Source organism: Somniosus microcephalus, chromosome 10 (assembly GCF_052327205.1).
Source record: "Somniosus microcephalus isolate GS21.2 chromosome 10, FLI_Smic_1.0, whole genome shotgun sequence".
In the NCBI taxonomy this organism is placed as follows: domain Eukaryota; kingdom Metazoa; phylum Chordata; class Chondrichthyes; order Squaliformes; family Somniosidae; genus Somniosus; species Somniosus microcephalus.
Genome location: NC_140996.1, coordinates 123,249,052 through 123,271,166, shown reverse-complemented (window position 1 = coordinate 123,271,166; position 22,115 = coordinate 123,249,052). Strand labels below are relative to the sequence as shown.

Below are 22,115 nucleotides of genomic sequence, written 5' to 3'. Positions count from 1 at the left end.
TAAACCAGCAGTCCTTCTGACCATGGGTTGTTCTGCCGCAGCGATAGCACTTTTCTGCTCCATACGCCATTTCGTTAGCGCTGTATTCCTGTGGTTTCTGTTGTATTTCCGCAGCTCCCCGTGCTGCTGCTTCGTAGGATACTGCCACGCTGAAAGCCTGTTCTAGCGTCAGGTCCTTTTCCAAAAGTAGTCGTTTCTGGGTTCCTTCACTCTGGAGCCCGCAGACAAACTTATCCCGTAAGGTATCTGCCAGTCCTGCTCCGAACTGGCAGTGCTTCGATAACTTGCATAGTTCCATAAGATAGTCAGCATTGCTCTCATCTTTGTGCTGGTTTCTTTTATGGAACTTGAATCTTTCTGCTATCAGCAGCGGTGTAGGGTTTAGGTGTTCCTGTAAGATATTAACAATCTCTTCAAAACTTTTCTCCATTGGTTTAGCTGGGGTAATTAAATTCCGCAATAGGCCGTATGTTCTCGCGCCCATCAAATTTAATAATACCGATGCCTTCTTTCCACCGGCCACCTCATTTGCCTCGCAGTACACTTCAATTCTTTCCACATACGTGGTCCAGTCTTGTACCTCGTTGTCGAAAGCAGTGATACTGCCACTCTTCGGCATCTTGAGTGATTTAAAATGGCGCCTCCCGCACTTTTTCTTCTTCCCCAATGGAATAAAATGGCGCCTCCCGCACTTTTCCTTCTTCCCCAATGGAATAAAATGGCGCCTCCCGTGCTTTTCCTTCTTCCCCTTGCTGCCACGCTGCTCCTAGCGTTCTACAGGGTAATGGCGGCGACCCGCGGCTTCGGCGCGTATCACTTTTCCTTCCCCTCGTTCTATCCTCTCCACGCTGCCCGGTTCTTGAGCACCGACCGCGCCCTGTGCACTCCACCCTCTCTCTCTTCCTCCCGACGACACTGCGCGGCCCCTTTGCAGAGCCGCTCGATCGAGCCCGAGCCTGCCGCAGTCCGGAAGGGTCAGCGCACTACCTGCTACCAGCATGACTTGCTGGAACACCTCGACTGGGGAGCCAGGCCCAGCTCTCCACAGCCTTCCCTGCAACTCTCCAATGGATCCCTGGGCGGTTGCCCGCGGTCGACGCCCGCCGTTCTGACTTCGACCTCCAAGAAGCTTCTCTTCAGGGAAAAGATCCCCGTGAGGTGATGCAGTACTGCAGGTGAGTTCGAACCTGCCCGTCGCCAGTGTAGTGTCCGGGTATCAATAATACTCGGACTGCAGGAGAACAATAAAACAGGTATTTACTGAACAGAAGGGACCACAAGACTGAAATACAGAAGCCTGCTATGGCTTTATATACAGGGGTGGTCACTGCCGGTACTGCAGTATAGAATCAGTTCTTCTTTTAAAGGTACATACACAACAGGTGTCGAACTTCTTGAGTGTTTTTGAAGCTGCACTCATCCAGGCAAGTGGAGAGTATTCCATCACACTCCTTACTTGTGCCTTGTAGATGGTAGAAAGGCTTTGAGGTGTCAGGAGGTGAGACACTCGCTGTAGAATACCTAGCCTCTGACCTGCTCTTGTTGCCACAGTATTTATGTGGCTGATCCAGTTAAGTTTCTGGTCAATGGTGACCCCCTGGATGTTGATGGTGGGGGATTCGGCGATGGTAATGCCATTGAATGTCATGGGGCAGTGGTTATACTCTCACTTGCTGGAGATAGTCATTGCCTGGCACTTCTGTGGCGCGAATGTTACCTGCCACTTATCAGCCCAAGCCTGAATGTCGTCCAGGTCTTGTTGCATGCGGGCATGGACTGCTTCATTATCTGAGGAGTTGTTAATGGCGCTGAACACTGTGCAGTCATCAGCGAACATCCCCACTTCTGACCTTATGTTCGAGGGAAGGTCATTGATGAAACAGCTGAAGATGGTTGGGCCTAGGACACTGCCCTGAGGAACTCCTGCAGCGATGTCCTGGGGCTGTGATGATTGACCTTCAATCACCACAACCATCTTCCTTTGTGCTAGGTATGACTCCAGCCAGTGGAGAGTTTTCCCCCCGATTCCCATTGACTTCAGTTTTACTAGGTCTCCTTGATGCCACACTCGGTCAAATGCTGCCTTGATGTCTAGGGCAGCCACTCTCGCCTCACCTCTGGAATTCAGCTCCTTTGTCCATGTTTGGATCAAGGCTGTAATGAGGTCAGGAGCCGAGTGTTCTTGGCGGAACCCAAACTGGGCATCAGTGAGCAGGTTGTTGGTGAGTAAGTGCCGCTTGATAGCACTGTCGATGACACCTTCCATCACTTTGCTGATGATTGAGAGTAGACTGATGGGGCGGTAATTGGCCGAATTGGATTTGTCCTGCTTTTTGTGGACAGCACATACCTGGGCAGTTTTCCACATTGTCGGGTAGATGCCAGTGTTGTAGCTGTACTAGAACAGCTTGGCTAGAGGCGCGGCTAGTTCTGGAGCACAAGTCTTCAGCACGATAGCCGGGATGCTGTCGGGGCCCATAGCTTTTGCTGTATCCAGTGCGCTGAGCCATTTCTTGATATCACGTGGAGTGAATCGAATTGGCTGAAGACTGGCTTCTGTGATGGTAGGGACCTCAGGAGGAGGCCGATATGGATCATCCACTCGGCACTTCTGGCTGAAGATGGTTGCAAACGCTTCAGCCTTGCCTTTTGCACTCGCATGCTGGGCTCCACCATCATTGAGGATGGGGATATTCATGGAGCCTCCTCCTCTCGTTAGTTGTTTAATGGTCCACCACCATTCACAACTGGATGTGGCAGGACTGCAGAGCTTTGATCTGATCCGTTGATTGTGGGATCACTTAGTCCTGTCTATAGCATGCTGCTTCCACTTTTTAGCATGCATGTAGTCCTGTGTTGCAGCTTCCCCAGGTTGGCACCTCATTTTTAGGTACACCTGGTGCTGCTCCTGGCATGCTCTTCTAAACTCCTCATTGAACCAGGGTTGGTCCCCTGGCTTGATGGTAATGGTGGAGTGAGGGATATGCCAGGCCATGAGGTTACAGATTGTGGTGGAATACAAATCAGCTGCCCACAGCACCTCATGGATGCTCAGTTTTGAGCTGCTAGATCTGTTCTGAATCTATCCCATTTAGCATGGTGGTAGTGCCACACAACACGATGGAAGGTGTCCTCGGTGTGAAGACGGAACCTTGTCTCCACAATGATTGTGCGGTGGTCACTGCTACCAATACTGCCATGGACAGATGCATCTGTGACAGGTAGATTGGTGAGGATGAGGTCAAGTAGTTTTTTCCATCGTGTTGGTTCTCTCACCACCTGTCGCAAGCCCAGACTGGCAGCTGTGTCTTTCAGGACATAAGAACATAAAACGTAGGAGCAGGAGTGGGTCATTTGGCCCCTCGAGCCCACTCCGCCATTCAATAAGATCATGGCTGATCTGATCTTGGCCTCAACTCCACTTCCCTGCCCGCTCCCCATAACCCATGACTCCCTTACCTTTCAAAAATCTGTTTATCTCCACCTTAAATTTATTCAATAACCCAGCCTCCACATATAGAATAGAATTCCAAAGATTCACGACCCTCAGGCAAGAAATTCCTCCTCATTTCCGATTTAAAAGGGTGCCCCCTTATTCTGAAATTATGCCCCCTAGTTCTAGATTCCCCCATGAAGGGAAACATCCTCTCTGCATCTACTCTGTCAAGCCCCTTCAGAATCTTACATGCTTCAATAAGATCCCTTCTCATTCTTCTAAACTCCAATGAGTATAGGGCCAACCTGCTCAACCTTTCTTCATAAGACAACCCCTTCATCTCTGGAATCAACCTCGTGAACCTTCTCTGAACTGCCTCCAATGCAAGTATATCCTTCCTTAAATAAGGAGACCAAAAATGAATGCAGTACTCCAGGTGTGGTCTCAGCAACACCCTGTACAGTTGTAACAGGACTCCCCTACTTTTATACTCATTCCCTTTGCAACAAAGGCCAACATTCTATTTGCATTCCTAATTACTTGCTGTACCTGCATGCTAACTTTTTGTGATTCATGTACAAGGACCCCCAGATCCCTCTGTACCTCAGCATTTTGTAATCTCTCCTCATTTAAATAATAATTTGCTTTTTTATTTTCCCTACCAAAGTGGATAACCTTGCATTTTCCCACATGAAACTCCATCTGCCAGATTTTTGCCCACTCATTTAGCCTATCTATCTCCCTTTGGAGATTCTTTGCGTCCTCCATACAATTTGCTTTCCCACCTATCTTTGTATCATCAGCAAATTTGGCTACATTACACTCAGTTCCTTCATCCAAGTCATTAATATAGATTGTAAATAGTTGAGGCCCCAGCAACGATCCCTGCGGCATCCCACTAGTTACAGTTTGCCAACCGGAAAATGACCCATTTATCCCGACTCTCTGTTTTCTGTTAGTTAACCAATCCTCTATCCATGCTAATATATTACCCCCAACCCCGTGAGCTCTTATCTTGTGTAGTAACCTTTTATGTGGCACCTTATCGAATGCCTTCTGGAAATCCAAATAAACGACATCTGCTGGTTCCCCTTTATCCACCCTGCTCGTTACATCCTCAAAGAACTCCAGCAAATTTGTCAAACATGATTTCCCTTTCATAAAACCATGCTGACTCTGCTTGACTATATTATGATTTTCTAAATGTCCTGCTACCACTTCCTTCATGATGGACTCCAGCATTTTCCCCAATGACAGATGTTAGGCTAACTGGTCGATAGTTGCCTGCTTTCTGTCTCCCTCCTTTCTTAAATAGGAGCGTTACATTTGCGGTTTTCCAGTCCATTGGGACCTCTCCAGAATCCAGGGAATTTTGGTAGATTACAACCAATGTATCCACTATCTCTGCAGCCACCTCTTTTAAGACTCTAGGATGCAGGCCATCGGGTCCAGGGGATTGTCCACCTTTAGTCCCATTAGTTTGCCTAGTACTTTCTCTCTAGTGATAGTGATTGTGATTGTTTTAAGTTCTCCTCCTACCCCAATAGCCCCTTGATTACCCATTATTCGGATGCTTTTAGTGTCTTCTACCGTGAAGACCGATACAAAATATTTGTTCAAAGACTGCCATTTCCCTGTTTCCCATTATTAATTCCCCAGACTCATCCTGTAAGGGACCAATGTTTACCTTGGTGTGGAGATGCTGGAGTTGGACTGGGGTGGACAAATGTAAGAAGTCACACAACACCAGGTTATAGTCCAACAGCTTTATTTGAAATCACAAGCTTTCGGAGTGCTGCTCCTTCTTCAGGTGAAGTGGAGAAATGCATAAAGACACAGCTTATATAGTCAGAGAATCATGTCAGATGTTTACAGGTAACCTTTCCAACTGCCATTTATCGCACCTCGGCAGAGAGATAATCACAGCAGTCAAAGGTGTGAATGGTGTCCAAACAGGTCAGTCAGGGAAACATTACATCAAAGAACAATGAGGTGGGGTCACAAGGGGTCAAATATTGCAGATGCTGGGGTCTGTATGAAAAACAAAAAAACAGACAAAAAACATTTTTTTTGGCTGGAAATCACAGCAGGTCCGGCCGCATCTGTGTAGAGAGAACAAGCCAATGTCGACTCGAGTCTGGATGACCCTGCGTCAGGTGGGGTTACATGTAGCGTGACATGAACCCAAGATCTCTGTTGAGGCCGTCCTCATGGGTGCGGAACTTGGCTATCAGTTTCTGCTCGACGATTTTGCGTTGTCGTGTGTCTCGAAGGCCGCCTTGGAGAATGCTTACCCGAAGATCGGAGGCTGAAAGTCCTTGACTGCTGAAGTGTTCCCCGACTGGGAGGGAACACTCCTGCCTGGTGATTGTTGCGCGGTGTCCGTTCATCCGTTGTCGCAGTGTCTGCATGGTCTCACCGATGTACCATGCTCCGGGGCATCCTTTCCTGCAACGTATGAGGTAGACAACGTTGGCCGAGTCACATGAGTATGTACCATGTACCTGGTGGGTGGTGTCCTCACGTGTGATGATGGTATCTGTGTTGATGATCTGGCATGTCTTGCAGAGGTTGCTGTGGCAGGGTTGTGTGGTGTCGTGGTCGCTGTTCTCCTGAAAGCTGGGTAATTTGCTGCAAACGATGGTCTGTTTGAGGTTAGGCGGCTGTTTGAAAGCGAGTAGTGGAGGCGTGGGGATGGCCTTAGCGAGGTGCTCGTCGTCATCGATGACATGTTGAAGGCTGCGAAGAACATGGCGTAGTTTCTCTGCTCCGGGGAAGTACTGGACGACGAAGGGTACTCTGTTGGTTGTGTCCCGTGTTTGTCTTCTGAGGAGGTCTATGCGATTTTTCGCTGTGGCCCGTCGGAACTGTCGATCGACGAGTCGAGCGTCATATCCCGTTCTTACAAGGGCGTCTTTCAGTGTCTGTAGGTGTCCATCGCGTTCCTCCTCGTCTGAGCAGATCCTGTGTATTCGCAGGGCTTGTCCATAGGGGATGGCTTCTTTAACGTGGTTAGGGTGGAAGCTGGAGAAGTGAAGCATCGTGAGGTTGTCCGTGGGCTTGCGGTAGAGTGAAGTGCTGAGGTGTCCGTCTTTGATGGAGATTCGTGTGTCCAGGAATGAGACCGATTCTGAGGAGTAGTCCATGGTGAGTTTGATGGTGGGATGGAACTTGTTGATGTTATCGTGTAGTCTTTTCAGTGATTCTTCGCCGTGGGTCCATAGGAAGAAAATGTCGTCGATGTATCTGGTGTATAGCGTTGGTTGGAGATCCTGTGCAGCGAAGAAGTCTTGCTCGAACTTGTGCATGAAGATGTTTGCGTATTGGGGTGCGAATTTGGTCCCCATGGCTGTTCCGTGTGTTTGGGTAAAGAACTGGTTGTCGAAGGTGAAGACATTGTGGTCAAGGATGAAGCGGATGAGTTGTAGGATGGCGTCTGGAGATTGGCTGTTGTTGGTGTTGAGTACTGAGGCCGTCGCAGCGATGCCGTCATCGTGGGGGATACTGGTGTAGAGTGCCGAGACGTCCATCGTGGCGAGGAGTATTCCTGGTTCAACTGGTCCGTGGGTGCTGAGTTTCTGTAAGAAGTCTGTAGTGTCGCGACAGAAGCTGGGGGTTCCCTGTACGATGGGTTTCAGGATGCCCTCGACATATCCAGAGAGGTTCTCACACAGGGTTCCGTTGCCTGATGCGATAGGACGTCCAGGTGTGTTGGCTTTGTGTATCTTTGGGAGGCAGTAGAAGTCTCCCACGCGGGGAGTACGTGGGATGAGAGCATGTAGGATGCTTTGAAGGTCTGGATCGAAGGTTTTGATCAGTCTGTTGAGTTGGCGGGTGTGTTCTTTGGTCGGATCTGCGGGTAACTGTCTGTAGTGTTCCTGGTTGTCCAGTTGTCGGTATACTTCTTTGCAATAGTCCGTTCTGTTCTGTATGACGATGGCACCTCCTTTGTCTGCTGGTTTGATGACGATGTTGCGGTTGGTCTTGAGAGCGTGGATGGCGTTGCGTTGTGCTCGGGTGACATTCTGGACTGTCTTGTGAGTGCGGCTGATGAATCTGGCGTTGATGCATCTCCTGACAGCTTGAGCATACATGTCAAGCTTAGGGCAGCGACCCTCCGGAGGGGTCCAATTTGACTCTTTCTTCTTCGGTAGCTGCACTGCGGATCCCTCTGTCTGCTGTTCCGGATCATTGATTGTCTCATTGGGTTCGCTGCTGACATCTTGGGATTTGTGGAAGAATTCCCGGAGCCTCATTCTCCTGATGAATTCCTCTGTGTCTGCCGCGAGACCGATGGGGTCCATTTTGGTGGTGGGGCAGAAATTGAGCCCTCGGCTGAGAACTTCAATTTCGTCTGGTTGAAGGGTGTGGTCGGACAGGTTGACGATGGATTTCCCTGTGGTTTCAACCGTGGTACCGGGGGAGGCTTGGTTGCTGCTGCTGGTGATGCCAAGTTTCTCAAGCTTCCTGTTCTTGGTGTGCATGTAGGTAGCGTAGTTCCGTTGCCTTGTTTGTTTGGCGGTGTCTCGTAGCTGGTCTGCTGCGTCCTGAGCACAGGCTGAGAACATGGACTCCATCTCGGTTTCGAGGTTGCGGCGTCTGCTGTAGAGCTGGTGTACGAGATGGTTGAGGAGTGTGCGAGAGGTACGACGGCAGAGTCTCTCAGCGTAGTCTGTGTTGTAGGTCGACTTGAGTGGGTTAGTGATCTGTAGTCCTTTCGGGATCTTGTCTGCTTTCTTGCATCTCTGTAGAAACTTGATGTCTGTGTCAATATGCGCGATCTTCTTGGAGATCCTCTCCACTTTGAGCCGGCAGTTTGTGGTGTCGATAGTAGTCATGGTGTGATAAATGGCAGTTGGAAAGGTTACCTGTAAACATCTGACATGATTCTCTGACTATATAAGCTGTGTCTTTATGCATTTCTCCACTTCACCTGAAGAAGGAGCAGCGCTCCGAAAGCTTGTGATTTCAAATAAAGCTGTTGGACTATAACCTGGTGTTGTGTGAATGTTTACCTTAGCTACTCTCTTCCTTTTTATGTACCTGTAGAAGCTCTTACTGTCTGTTTTTATATTTCTTGCTAGCTTACTCTCATAAGCTATCTTCTCTCTCTTTATTATTTTTTTAGTCGTCCTTTGCTAGTTTTTAGAAATTTCCCAATCCTCTGGCCTTTCACTATTCTTCACAACATTGTATGCTTTTGTTTTCAATTTGATACCACCCTTTACTTCCTTAGTTAGCCACAGATGGTTCATCCTTTTCTTAGAGTCTTTCTTTCTCACTGGAATATATCTTTGCTGAGAGTTATGAAATATCTCCTTAAATGTTTGCCACTTAATTTCTACAGTCTTACCCTGTAATATATTTTCCCAGTCCACTTTAACCAAGTCTGCCTTCATACCTTTTGTAATTACCTTTGTTTAAGTTCAGGACAGTAGTTTGAGACCTAGCTTTCTCACCCTCAAACTGAATTTGAAATTCTACCATGCTATGATCACTCTTCCCAAGAGGATCCTTCACTTCGAGATCATTAATTAATCCAGCCTCGTTACACATTACCAGGTCTAAAATAGTCTTCTCCCTGGTTGGTTCCACAACATATTGTTCCAAGAACCCATCCCGTATACACTCTAAGAACTCTTCCTCAAGTCAATCTTTGCCAATTTGCTTTGTCCAATCAATATGAAGATTAAAATCTCCCATGATTATAGTCGTACCTTTCTTACAAGCCTGTATTATTTCTTGATTTATACTCTGTCCTACAGTGTGGCTACTGTTGGGGACCTGTAGACCACTCCCACCAGTGACTTCTTACCCTTATTCTTTCTTATCTACACCCAAACTGATTCTACATCTTGATCTTCTAGGCCAATATCATTTCTCATTACTGCACTGATCTCATCCCTTATTAACAGAGCTACACCACCTCCTTTTCTTTTCTGCCTATTCTTACGAAATGGCAAATACCCCTGAATATTCCGTTCCCAGCCTTGGTCACCTTGCAACCACGTCTCTGTAATGACTATCAGATCATACCCATTTATTTCTATTTGTGCTGTCAACTCATCTATCTTGTTACGAATGCTGCGTGTGTTCAGATATCGAGCTTTTAATGTTGTCTTTTTACCATTTTTCCCTACTCTGACCCCTCTTTCTGATGCACTCTTATGTGTATACGCTCTGTCCCTTCCTGTCACACTCTGGTTATCATTACCCCTATCGCTTCCCTGCACTATTGCCTTCTCATTTTTCTTTGACTTTTTACATTTCTGCTCAGTGTATCCCTCCCCCCCACTATTTAGTTTAAAGCCCTATCTACAGCCCTAATTATTCGATTCGCTAGGACACTGGGCCCAGCCTGGTTCAAAGGAAGCCCATTGCGACGGAACAGCTCCCTCTTATCCCAGTACTGGTGCCAGTGCCCCAGGAATCGAAACCCATTTCTCCCACACCAATCTTTGAGCCACTCGTTCATCTCTCTGATCTTATTTACCCTATGCCAATTTGCACGTGGTTCAGGCAGTAATCCAGAGATTATTACCTTTGAGGTTCTGCTTTTTAATTTAGCCCCTAGCTTCTGATACTCCCTCAGCAGAACCTCTTTCTTTGTCCTACCTATGTCGTTGGTACCTACATGGACCACGACAACTGGATCTTTCCCCTCCCCCTCTAAGTTCCTCTCCAGCCCAGAGGAGATGTCCTTTACCCTGGCACCAGGCAGGCAACACCGCCTTCGGGACTCATGCTCTTGGCTGCAGAGAACAGTGTCAATCCCCCTAACGAAACTGTCCCCTACCACTACCACATTTCTTTTTGCTCCCCCCGCTTGAATGGCTCCCTGTACCACAGTGCTGTGGTCAGTTTGCTCATCCTCCCTGCAGTCCCTGCTCTCATCCCCACAGGAAGTAGGAAACTAGTAACTGTTGGACAAGAGCAAGGGCTGAGGCCCCTCCACCACTACCTCCTGGGTCCCCATATCTGCCTCGCTCGTAGTCACACCCACCTGTCCCTGACCACCAACCAAATTTGAATTAATTAATCTAAGAGGGTGTGACTGCCTCCTGGAACACAGCGTCCAGGTAACTCTCCCCCTCCCTGATGTGTCACAATGTTTGAAGCTCGGACTCCAGCTCATCAACACGAGCAACCAACACTTACTGCAAATGTGGTCGCCATGGGCCTCAGTGTTGTCCACCAGCTCCCACATGTTGCAGCAGTAATTAATTAAGTGTTTAAGTTTTGAACGTTTCGTTTTTAATCTTAATTTAAACCAATGCCCAAGAAAACAGAGAAATTCTGACCAACCAATCACTTCCCTGCTTTCCTGTGAAGTCACTCCTTGTTTTTGTTGTCAGGTCTACTGCCTCTGCTCTTGGGCTTGCCTCTGCCGCGCTGTTTATTTGCCCCGCCTCCGCTCTCGCTCCGGTCCGCTGCCTCTGCCTTTTCCCTGTGATGTCACCTTTTATTTTTCTCTGAATGCGGTTGGGGGGTTTCACAGAGCCGAACTCCCGCTGGTTCTCTGTCCCCCCTCATGCAAATTTTTAACTCCTGCTCTCCTGGAGGCTGACAAAGATAGAAAAAGAAGAAAGGAGCACCTCCCTACCCTCTTCACCGAACTCCCTTACTCACCAAACTCGCAGGCTTACACTCTGTTCCAAACTGCACTCCCATGACAACTGCACTCTAGGGGCTGGATTTTCATTAAGGAGGCGGGACTACAACTTTCGGGTTTTAGTCCCGCCTCCATCGAGATGCGGCCAATCCACGCGATTTTCCCTTGATTGACCTTGTTGAGCCCGCCCAGTGGGCTCAGCAGGCCAATTAAGGGCCACCCGGCAACAGGTGACGTCACAGACTAAAATTTCATCTGTCAAGATGTGCTGACAGATGAAATATCAGTGTTTCACAGCTGTTTGAAGCTGTCAAACACTGACAGTCTTCTAACCTGAGTCCTTCTACACAGACTCAGTTAGAACTCTCGCCGGCACTGCAAGCTGAAGGCTGTCACTTTTGACAGCTCGCGGCCATTCTGCTTTCTGTGCTGGCTGAATGATGGACTCCCGAAGCCTAGAGGAAGAAAGGCTGTAAAGGTAAGTACAGGTAATTTAAACTTCTTTACACACTTTAGACACACCAAACACACTTACCTTTGCACTCATGCACCCATCACTCACCTGAACACCGACATCTCGACCCCTCCAAGTCCTTCAACCCGACGGCCCGCCTGCTCTAACCTGGCGTGGTTTGGAGCCGTCGGGAATCCCACACGACACCCTTCAAAATAGGGATTAGGCTAAAAACTGCCTGTTAACTACCTGTTAACAGGCAGTAAATTGGCACTAATCCCTTCCCACCTCGGGTCGGCGGGTCCCAGTGTGGGGCGGGTACCCGCCTCCTTTAAAACTTACGTGGAGGCTCAGTCAGTTGTGGTGCTACTGAGCCACTCTTGGTGATGGACATTGAAGTCCCCCACCCAGAGTACATTCTGTGCCCTTGCTACTCTCAATGCTTCTTCCAAGTGGTGTTCAACATGGAGGAGTACTGATTCATCAGCTGAGGGAGGGTGGTAGGTGGTAATCAGCAGGAGGTTTCCTTGCCCATGTTTGACCTGAAGCCATGAGACTTCATGGGGTCCGGAGTCAATGTTGAGGATTCCCAGGGCCACTCCTTCTCGACTGTATACCACTGTGCCGCCACCCCTGGTGGGTCTATCCTGCCGGTGGGACAGGACATACCCAGGGATGGTGATGGAGGAGTTTGGACATTGGCTGAAAGATATGATTCTGTGAGTGTGACTATGTCAGGCTGTTGCTTGACTAGCCTGTGGGACAGCTCTCCCAATTTTGGAACAAGTCCCCAGATATTGGTGAGGAGGACTTTGCAGGGTTGACTGGGCTGGGTGTGCCGTTGCCGTGTCCGTAGCCGGTGCCGAGGTCAGTGCAGGGTGGTCCGCCTGGTTTCATTCTTATTATTTTGTTTCGTAGCGGTTTGTTACAACTGAGTGGCTTGCTAGGCCATTTCAGAGGGCAGTTAAGAGTCAACCACATTGCTGTGGGTCTGGAGTCACATATAGGCCAGACCAGGTAAGGACGGCAGATTTCCTTCCCTAAAGGACATTAGTGAACCAGATGGGTTTTTATGACAAAACGATAGTTTCATGATCACCATTACTGATACTAGCTTTTTATTCCAGATTTTAATTTAATTAACTGAATTTAAATTCCCCTGCTCACGTCTCTGGATCATTAGTCCAGGCCCTTGGATTACTAGCCCAGTGACATTACCACTATGCTACCGTTCATTTTCACTTGTAAGCAACTTCTCCTTAAGTGAATCCTTTGGTAAAATTTAGAACTCTGTCCCAACAATTTGTTTTAACCTCAAATTCAGAAAAATTCTGTAAAATTGCATTAGCATGGCATTTCCTTTCCCCTACATCTTGTTTTATTGTCCAAACACTTTTTTTTGTTCTGAATTTGGGGCATTTGTGTGATGGAGGTTCATGCCTACTACAAAATAGATTGACTGCCATAATATATTTCACTTAGACCCTTTTTACTGCATTGGACTGAGAAAATCTTTATTCCTCTTAGGTGGATTTGAACAGAGATACCAAATGAGAAAGGATGATGCTCTAATAGACCTTTTAACTGCAAATTCTCATTCTAATAATTGTAGCATCATCCTTTGTTGTTATAGTCCATCAGAAAGGGCAATTAAATATAGCTGCTTGAATACTTTAGCTATAAATTGTAAAAATCATGTAACCATGCCACTTGATCTCAAAAAATATTTTGAATAGTTATTTTATTCTGTGTTGTTTTCTTGCAGTTAAGGGACTGTCTGCGTCAGAAGGAGCAGTCGCATAGCTCTGAGATGGTAGGAATTAGAACAGAGGTCTCCAACCTGACTACAGAGCTCATTCAAAAAGAAATCACCATAGCAACTGTCACAGAGAAAACTGCTCATCTGGAAAAGCAACTCAAAACTGAACTGGAAAAAAGAGAACAAATATTGGCTGAGTATTGGGTGTGTGAAATTGTACATTCACAAGTAATATCTAAATGGACATTTTAACAGCTAATCTTAAAAATGAACTCCTTACATATGATATTAAGAGTGTTGGGGTATCTGAGAAATCTTTAGGTGAACGCACTATTTTTCTGCAACATAAATTAAAATTTGAAATATGTTGTGCTAAAAGAGATGATAGGTTTTCTACTTTCTTTAAAATTGTGTATCTTCACAATTTGTAAGTACAGTTTCAAGAATAAGTGCTCTTGTACTATAAAAATCATTTTCTAATTACATATTTTATTGCATATTCATGAGGCCATGAATTTACATCACCTACATTGGTTGCTGTTATTATTGTATGTTTCTCCATTTTGCCTTCATTTGCTATGCCCTAATGGCAAGAAAACTAAAGATTAACACAGTTTGACGTAGGTAATGTAGAACGGTAGAGTAAAAAAATCACCTGGCTGTGCTTGGTCTCTACATCAAATATGAAGTTTTGTTGAAAGGGAAACATTACTGTGATTAAGAATATTTCCAATTTAAAGTTTCTCCCTTGCAGTTGCTGAAAAATAGTGTTTAAAACTCTTCTACCTATGATGAGATATTGGTTTTCATCTTGTTGCTGGTAGCGTTCGGAATAACAAGACTATTGGTTCTGAAGACTAGGAGAGACCCGCTTAACTGATGTCCGTAGCCGATCTGTCAGCAAACAGTTGTTAACATGAATCAGCATCATACGTTTTGAACTTGGATGCTGATGTGAAGGTGTTATTAATTTTAAAAATACAATAACTTTTGCATATATGGGTGCTTTAATAAATATAATTGGCAGACATCCATCATTTTTAATGTTGGAGGATGTCTTAATATGGGGGTAAGAAGTGATAAAATACAAGATAAGGGAGATTTTCCTTTGCACTGTCTCTGATGCTGACACAAGTGCTCTGAAATGGGAAAATTATCCATTCCTTATTTCAACAAAAACAATTTTAAAAATTCTCAAATTAGATTGCCATACTTGTGTAATAAAGCTTTGTGTAGTTCATGGTTTTGTCTGAATTTATAGGTGGCCATGGACCAGCTCGAATCTCTTAAAGCAGAGAACAAACACTTGAAGGAAATTTTGCAAACTTTGGAGGGTAAAAGATCTATGGTAAATGGAAATTAAATGTGGAAAATAAAACAACAATATTGTAGATTACAATGCTTTTTAAAAAAAGCAAATAGAATCTGCTTGGCTGTGAGAATAAAATAAAATTCCCTTTTTCTGATTTTAAAATGTATTTTTTGCTCCCTCTTTTTGGGTACTGTGCAGTATTTTTCAGCTAAAAGGGTAGATGCGTGGATATAAATGCCACTGTGGATCTGACTACTGGAGCTGGATTAGGGGTTTATGGCTGACTTGACATTCAACTTTTCAATTCACCTTGTGATGACGCACCATACATCTACTCTGTAACCTGTCATGTCAGCACATGTAAAATTAGTAACTTCCAAGTTATCAGTTGTAAACACATATCCTGCCATTGCATAACACAGTATTTTGCAGTATCATTACCTTTTGCCACTGCATTGTCCAAAAATGGGATGCCGTCTTGTAACCAATATTTGTGGTTGTGTTAAGCTGTGTGCATTTGCTTTTAACACCCTCCCTTCCCCTGATTGGCCTACAACTCCTGGGGAGAAGGGGCTGGAAGGACTTCCACCCACCACAGATGTGCCCTATTTACCTTGGCTGACTTCTGGCCTCGGGGCCATTATGATATATCCTCCATTTAGAAGTCTCACCAAAAAGAGAGCGAAGATTTAACGTGGACGCCTGGGGGGGTCTGGCACATGGTTGGGATGCATGCAGCATCTGTGCAAAATGGCTTTTCTTAAGTTTTTACTCCCTTCCCCATCTCCCCTCCCCACCCCCACCCTCTGCTGTTTTGTGCCCATGCAAGGTAACCCTCCCTGAATGCTTGCTGGGCTTTCACTGTGCATTGACTTTTTTTTGCCTCCTTCCAGTGACCACTGAATTCTGGTACTTAGGCCTAACAGGAAGCATCTAGTGTTCATGCAGCGCAATTAGCAGTCAAGGCTATGTTTCCCTCATTTGCATAGAATAAACATCTTCCACCAATATGTGCATAGACATACAGGGGTCAATTTTCTGGCAGCCGTCGGGCGGCTTTTCATGCGGCCGGGGCCAAAAATCACGGAAAAAGCGGGTCGCGACTCCCGCCCCCCCCCCGCCCCCGCCTGATTCCCCGCCCCGTCCAACTTTCGGACCGCCATTTCTGCGCGACCCGCTTCAGTCCCGGCCGCCGCTGGCGGGACTGGTCGTCGGAACACTAATCACCAATTATCACCTTGTTGAGGAAGATTTTCCGGGGCCGTTGCGAATTTGGGGCTTTCCCTACCTGAAACACGCCTGCGGGGAACCCTGCTGATGAGACCTGGCGTGAAAACAGTTGGCTTGCTTGCTTGCAGCTGCAGGTCAATCGGAGAAGCTGCGATTTAAAGGGACAGCACTTGTATGTTGAAGGACCTTGTTGTTGCAGGTTTGGGGCTACTTCTTCAAGGCTTAGGCACAGCTGTGGAAGGTTGGAGCCTCACACACTTCTCCAATGCGATCTCCTGGGAAGCCCCTCTCGCCACCCTCACTCAGCGCTTCCTCAGCGGAGGCATCTACGAGAAGCATGGGATGCCTTTTTCTCCTTCCCTTCTTGCCATTAGAGGATCTCCAGCAGCAGAGGTGGCAGCCGCAGAACCAGGAACAGCAGGATCAGCAACAGGAGCACCAGGCTGCTGCTCACTCACCTGAAGCTGCACAGGCCAGAAGGGGCCAGCGCTTGGAAGTGGCTTGAGAGCACCTTGCTGCGCTTTAGGAGGCCATGGGGACCCGTTTCTGCACTGGCAGTCCTACTCAGAAGGACTTCCATGAAGATCTGGGCCTAGAAATTCGGTTTTGGCGCAGCGAGGGCTTTAGCGCCGGAAGTTAGTGCCTCAAGAGATGTTATTCTCTTATGAACACTCACCATGTTTTCCGTACCCTGGCGAGTTATATCCTCCATGGAGGTTGCCAACCTTTCCATGGTGATGCGTTCATGCGCCAATGACTCCACAAAGGCTCTGCTCACGGTCGCTATGGACTCCTCCATTCGCTCCACACTCGCAGCGACCCTGGAGACAAAACCTGCCAGAGACTCCTGCATCTGTGCATGGAGATCCATCACCTCTTCTCTTGTGGATGGACCCAGAGGCAGAGGGTCGACATGCAGCGCAGCTGAGCTAAGCTGGCAGAGTCCTGCGCCCTCCGACGAGGACTCTCCACTGCTGTCCCTGTCTCCAGAATCTGCTGAGGCTCACTTGTGAGCTGTGAAACACCAGGTGACAACACTACTCTATGTCCCGAAGGTCCCCCGAGGTGTGAGTGTCTGCGCTGGTGCTGGGTATGCTTACTTCTCCTGATGCTGCGCCCTCAGAGGTTGGAGCTTCCTCTGAGGAGTCTGGCTGCACAGCCTCTTCCTCCTCCACAGTGAGGACGGGGGCTCTGGATGGTACTGTGGGGGAGTAAAGGAAGGAGTTAGAGATGTAATGCCAAGGTTCTTCTGGTGACTCCCAGCGAGTTGGCATCTGCTGACACCTGCATCCATGCAGCATTGGTCTCAGTGGGAGGCCTCTTCCTCCCTGACCTAGGGAAGAGGACCTCCCTGTGGGCCCTAACCCCATCCAATAATGCCTGCAGTGAAGCCTCGTCGAATTTGGGGGCAGCTCGGGGTCTGGCACTGGCCACAGCTGCTGCAGACTCCTCTGCCATCCTGTATGGTTCGTTTGGAAGCCTTCAGAGGATGCAGTGCTTGCTATGGACCTTGAAAGCACCACGAATGATGACATCATACTGTGGGGCTTTCTGACATGAATTGGACAATTAGCAAGGCCGCCCACATGCTGGGAATTAATTGGCCACTTGAGGGAAAATTGCGTGGAGCTGGCTGACACTTTTTTATGTGTGTCAGAAACCCCACATTCGGGGAAACCCGACCATTTCCCACACAAGCCAAAAATCGGGGCCACATTGTCCTGATGGGACCCATCGCTGGAAAATTGCAGAAAGGTGGGAATATGGTGCAGTGTGTACCTATGTAGCATTCCACCACTGCCTATCCCTGATCTGGTGAAAAATCACCAAGGTGGGGAGGGGTGTAGCAAAGCAAAGCCTAACCCTGTATCTCTGAAACTGTTTGAATAATGAATCGATAGACTGCTAATCTGAGGTGCCATATCATTGTTCAGTGACTCTCTGCTTCGAGTCTGTGTACTGCTCTTTGTCTTATGTCACACCAAGAACAGGAAGCTTGAGAAACTCGGCTTCACCAGCAGCAGCAACCAAGCCTCTTCCGGTACCATGGTTGAAACCACAGGGAAGTCCATCATCAACCTGTCCGACCACACCCTTCAACCAGACGAAATTGAAGTTCTCAGCCGAGGGCTCAATTTCTGCCCCACCACCAAAATGGACCCCATCGGTCTCGCAGCAGACACAGAGGAATTCATCAGGAGAATGAGGCACCGGGAATTCTTCCACAAATCGCAAGATGTCAGCGCGAACCCAATGAGACAATCAATGATCTGGACCAGCAGACAGAGGGATCCGCAGTGCAGCAACCGAAGAAGAGTCAAATTGGACCCCTCCGGAGGGTCACTGCCCTAAGCTTGACATGTATGCTCAAGCTGTCAGGAGATGCATCAACGCCAGATTCATCAGCCGCACTCACAAGACAGTCCAGAATGTCACCCGAGCACAACGCAACGCCATCCACACTCTCAAGACCAACCGCAACATCGTCATCAAACCAGCAGACAAAGGAGGAGCCATCGTCATACAGAACAGAACGGACTATTGCAAAGAAGCATACCGACAACTGGACAACCAGGAACACTACAGACAGTTACCCGCAGATCAGACCAAAGAACACACCCGCCAACTCAACAGACTGATCAAAACCTTCGATCCAGACCTTCAAAGCATCCTACGTGCTCTCATCCCACGTACTCCCCGCGTGGGAGACTTCTACTGCCTCCCAAAGATACACAAAGCCAACACACCCGGACGTCCTATCGTATCAGGCAACAGAACCCTGTGTGAGAACCTCTCTGGATACGTCGAGGGCATCCTGAAACTCATCGTACAGGGAACCCCCAGCTTCTGTCGTGACACTACAGACTTCTTACAGAAACTCAGCACCCACGGACCAGTCAAACCAGGAACACTACTCGCCACGATGGACGTCTCGGCACTCTACACCAGTATCCCCCACGATGACGGCATCGCTGCGACAGCCTCAGTACTCAACACCAACAACAGCCAATCTCCAGACGCCATCCTACAACTCATCCGCTTCATCCTTGACCACAATGTCTTCACTTTCGACAACCAGTTCTTTACCCAAACACACGGAACAGCCATGGGGACCAAATTCACACCCCAATACGCCAACATCTTCATGCACAAGTTCGAGCAAGACTTCTTCGCTGCACAGGACCTCCAACCAATGCTATACACCAGATACATCGACGACATTTTCTTCCTATGGACCCACGGTGAAGAATCACTGAAAAGACTACACGATAACATCAACAAGTTCCATCCCACCATCAAACTCACCATGGACTACTCCTCAGAATCGGTTTCATTCTTGGACACACGAATCTCCATCAAAGACGGACACCTCAGCACTTCACTCTACCGCAAGCCCACGGACAACCTCACGATGCTCCACTTCTCCAGCTTCCACCCTAACCACGTTAAAGAAGACATCCCCTATGGACAAGCCCTGCGAATACACAGGATCTGCTCAGACGAGGAGGAACGCGATGGACACCTACAGACGCTGAAAGACGCCCTCGTAAGAACGGGATATGACGCTCGACTCGTCGATCGACAGTTCCGACGGGCCACAGCGAAAAATCGCATAGACCTCCTCAGAAGGCAAACACGGGACACAACCAACAGAGTACCCTTCGTCGTCCAGTATTTCCCCGGCGTGGAGAAACTACGCCATGCTCTTCGCAGCCTGCAACATGTCATCGATGATGATGAACACCTCGCTAAGGCCATCGCCACGCCTCCACTACTCGCCTTCAAACAGCCGCCTAACCTCAAACAGACCATCGTTCGCAGCAAATTACCCAGCTTTCAGGAGAACAGCGACCACGACACCACACAACCCTGCCACAGCAACCTCTGCAAGACATGCCAGATCATCAACACAGGTACCATCATCACACGTGAGGACACCACCCACCAGGTACATGGTACATACTCATGTGACTCGGCCAACGTTGTCTACCTCATACGTTGCAGGAAAGGATGCCCCAGAGCATGGTACATCGGCGAGACCATGCAGACACTGCGACAACGGATGAACGGACACCGCGCAACAATCGCCAGGCAGGAGTGTTCCCTCCCAGTCGGGGAACACTTCAGCAGTCAAGGACATTCAGCCTCCGATCTTCGGGTAAGCATTCTCCAAGACGGCCTTCGAGACACACGACAACGCAAAATCATCGAGCAGAAACTGATAGCCAAGTTCCGTACCCATGAGGACGGCCTGAACCGGGATCTTGGGTTCATGTCACGCTACATGTAACCCCACCTGACGTAGGGTTATCCAGACTCGAGTCGTCGTTGGCTTGTTCACTCCACACAGATGCGGCCGGACCTGCTGTGATTTCCAGCAAAAAAAATGTTTTTTGTCTGTTTTGTTGTTTTTCATACAGACCCCAGCATCTGCAACATTTGACCCCTTGTGACCCCACCTCATTGCTCTTTGATGTAATGTTTTCCTGACTGACCTGTTTGGACACCATTTACACCTTTGCTGTGATTATCTCTCTGCCGAGGTGTGATAAATGGCAGTTAGAAAGATTACCTGTAAACATCTGACATTATTCTCTGACTATATAAGCTGTGTTTTTATGCATCTCTCCACTTCACCTGACGAAGGAGCAGCGCTCCGAAAGCTTGTGATTTCAAATAAAGCTGTTGGACTATAACCTGGTGTTGTGTGATTTCTTACATTTGTCCACCCCAGTCCAACACCGGCATCTCCACGTCATTTTATAGTTTTGTGGTTCATAACTTTTCCATTGTCTAAATGTAGGTCATTGATTTTATGAATACACTAGTTTGTGGTTTGTTTTAGTAATCTGGCTGACATAAATATAGTTATTTCCTTCACATGGTTTATGAAAAATTGCCTTTTATAATAGAGAAAGATCAATAAAGTGCTTTCTGCCCGTTATTGACTGAGCATTCTTCTAGGATAAGATTGATGGTATTTCAGTACATTTATTACTTTCTTTGCAGATAGACGATAATCAAGTGAAGGAGTTGCAGAATGCTTACGCAGCCTCTATCTATAAACTGGGGTATGATAATAAACAGTTACAGAAGGACTTGGTCAAACTACGGGCAGAGCTGGAAATGTCTTCTAAGGCTAGCCAGGAAAAGTATGAGGCAGCTCTTCGCCATACACAACAGGCTGTAGCAGAGATGAAAGAACATGAAGACAGGTAATGTGCATATTTCTACAGTTTTGTTGCAGTTATTATGAAGCAGAGTGTTAAATCTTTGAAAACTTGATTTCCTTTTTGACATCAAGGTTTACATATTTTCTTTCCATCTGTGAAATTAGTTTGTAACTTTTTGCAATGCTGACTGTTGCAAAAATGTACCTAGCTACAGAGTGATTCCTTATTAGTGGTATTATTTGGGAAATGCAGAAACATTTTCACATTGTTTTTATTTTAAGTGTAGAAGTGCATCTGTAGTTCACAGAAAGATTTAATAAATCTATTTCATTCACCTTAAAGGATCAGATAAATATATTTATCCTGATGATGCACTCCAAGGATGGGACTTCTGCCCACCAATTCACTCCAGCATTGACCCACAGTAAAACACAAAGTTAACTCATTCAAATACTCTGCCATTTCTTCAGCACAGCTCGCATGTAATGCAGGACCACTGCACTGGGGGAGTTTGGAAATAGCAGTGCAGCCTTTAAAAAGGAAAGAATGACATGATTTCATTAGTGAACCTTGTGGTCATTAGTGAACCTTGTGCAAGACTTAAGTGACAATCAGGTAGTTGTAATAGATGCTCATGTGAGATTTTCTCACACTTTTGAAGAGGAGCAGGCAGAAGAACCTGAGGAAGGCAGAAAATAAATTTTAGTGAGCTCCCCCTTCAGACACTCCTGGATGAAATGCAGCAGAGGATAAAAAGATTGAAGGATGCACACAGGAGGGAGCCTCAGAAAACTGTGTTGAGATCTATGTGGAGGGAGGTGGCAGTGGCACTGACCTCTCACCTGCCCCGCCCCCTCCCGAACTGCAGACCAATGTCTGGAAAAATTTCAATTACCTGTGCAGGCAAGGTAACAGACCAGCCACTTTTCTTTCATGAGAACCAGCAGACATTTCATCCTCTAACATTAAGAGCTGCACAACTAACCCTACACACTGCACTCTGGTTAAGGGAGGTATTAACGCTTGGGATCTTACTGTATGTGTTGCCATTTCCCCTAACAGCACTTGCATTCAGAAGCTTAAAACCCCTTCTTCCACTTTAAGATCCCTCATTCATGGTAACAAGGAAGATTTTTTC

General features: G+C 47.3%; 1 protein-coding gene across 1 annotated transcript in view; it reads left to right on the top strand.

Annotated features, from left to right (window-relative positions):
- LOC147111681 (deuterosome assembly protein 1-like) overlaps nt 1-22,115 on the top strand; it is a 227,163-nt gene that overhangs the window by 172,080 nt on the left and 32,968 nt on the right. The window contains exons 10-12 of the mRNA XM_085998788.1: nt 13,268-13,465; nt 14,523-14,609; nt 20,814-21,019. Coding sequence (XP_085854914.1) covers nt 13,268-13,465; nt 14,523-14,609; nt 20,814-21,019 — 491 coding nt within the window. The remainder of the gene's footprint in view (nt 1-13,267; nt 13,466-14,522; nt 14,610-20,813; nt 21,020-22,115) is intronic.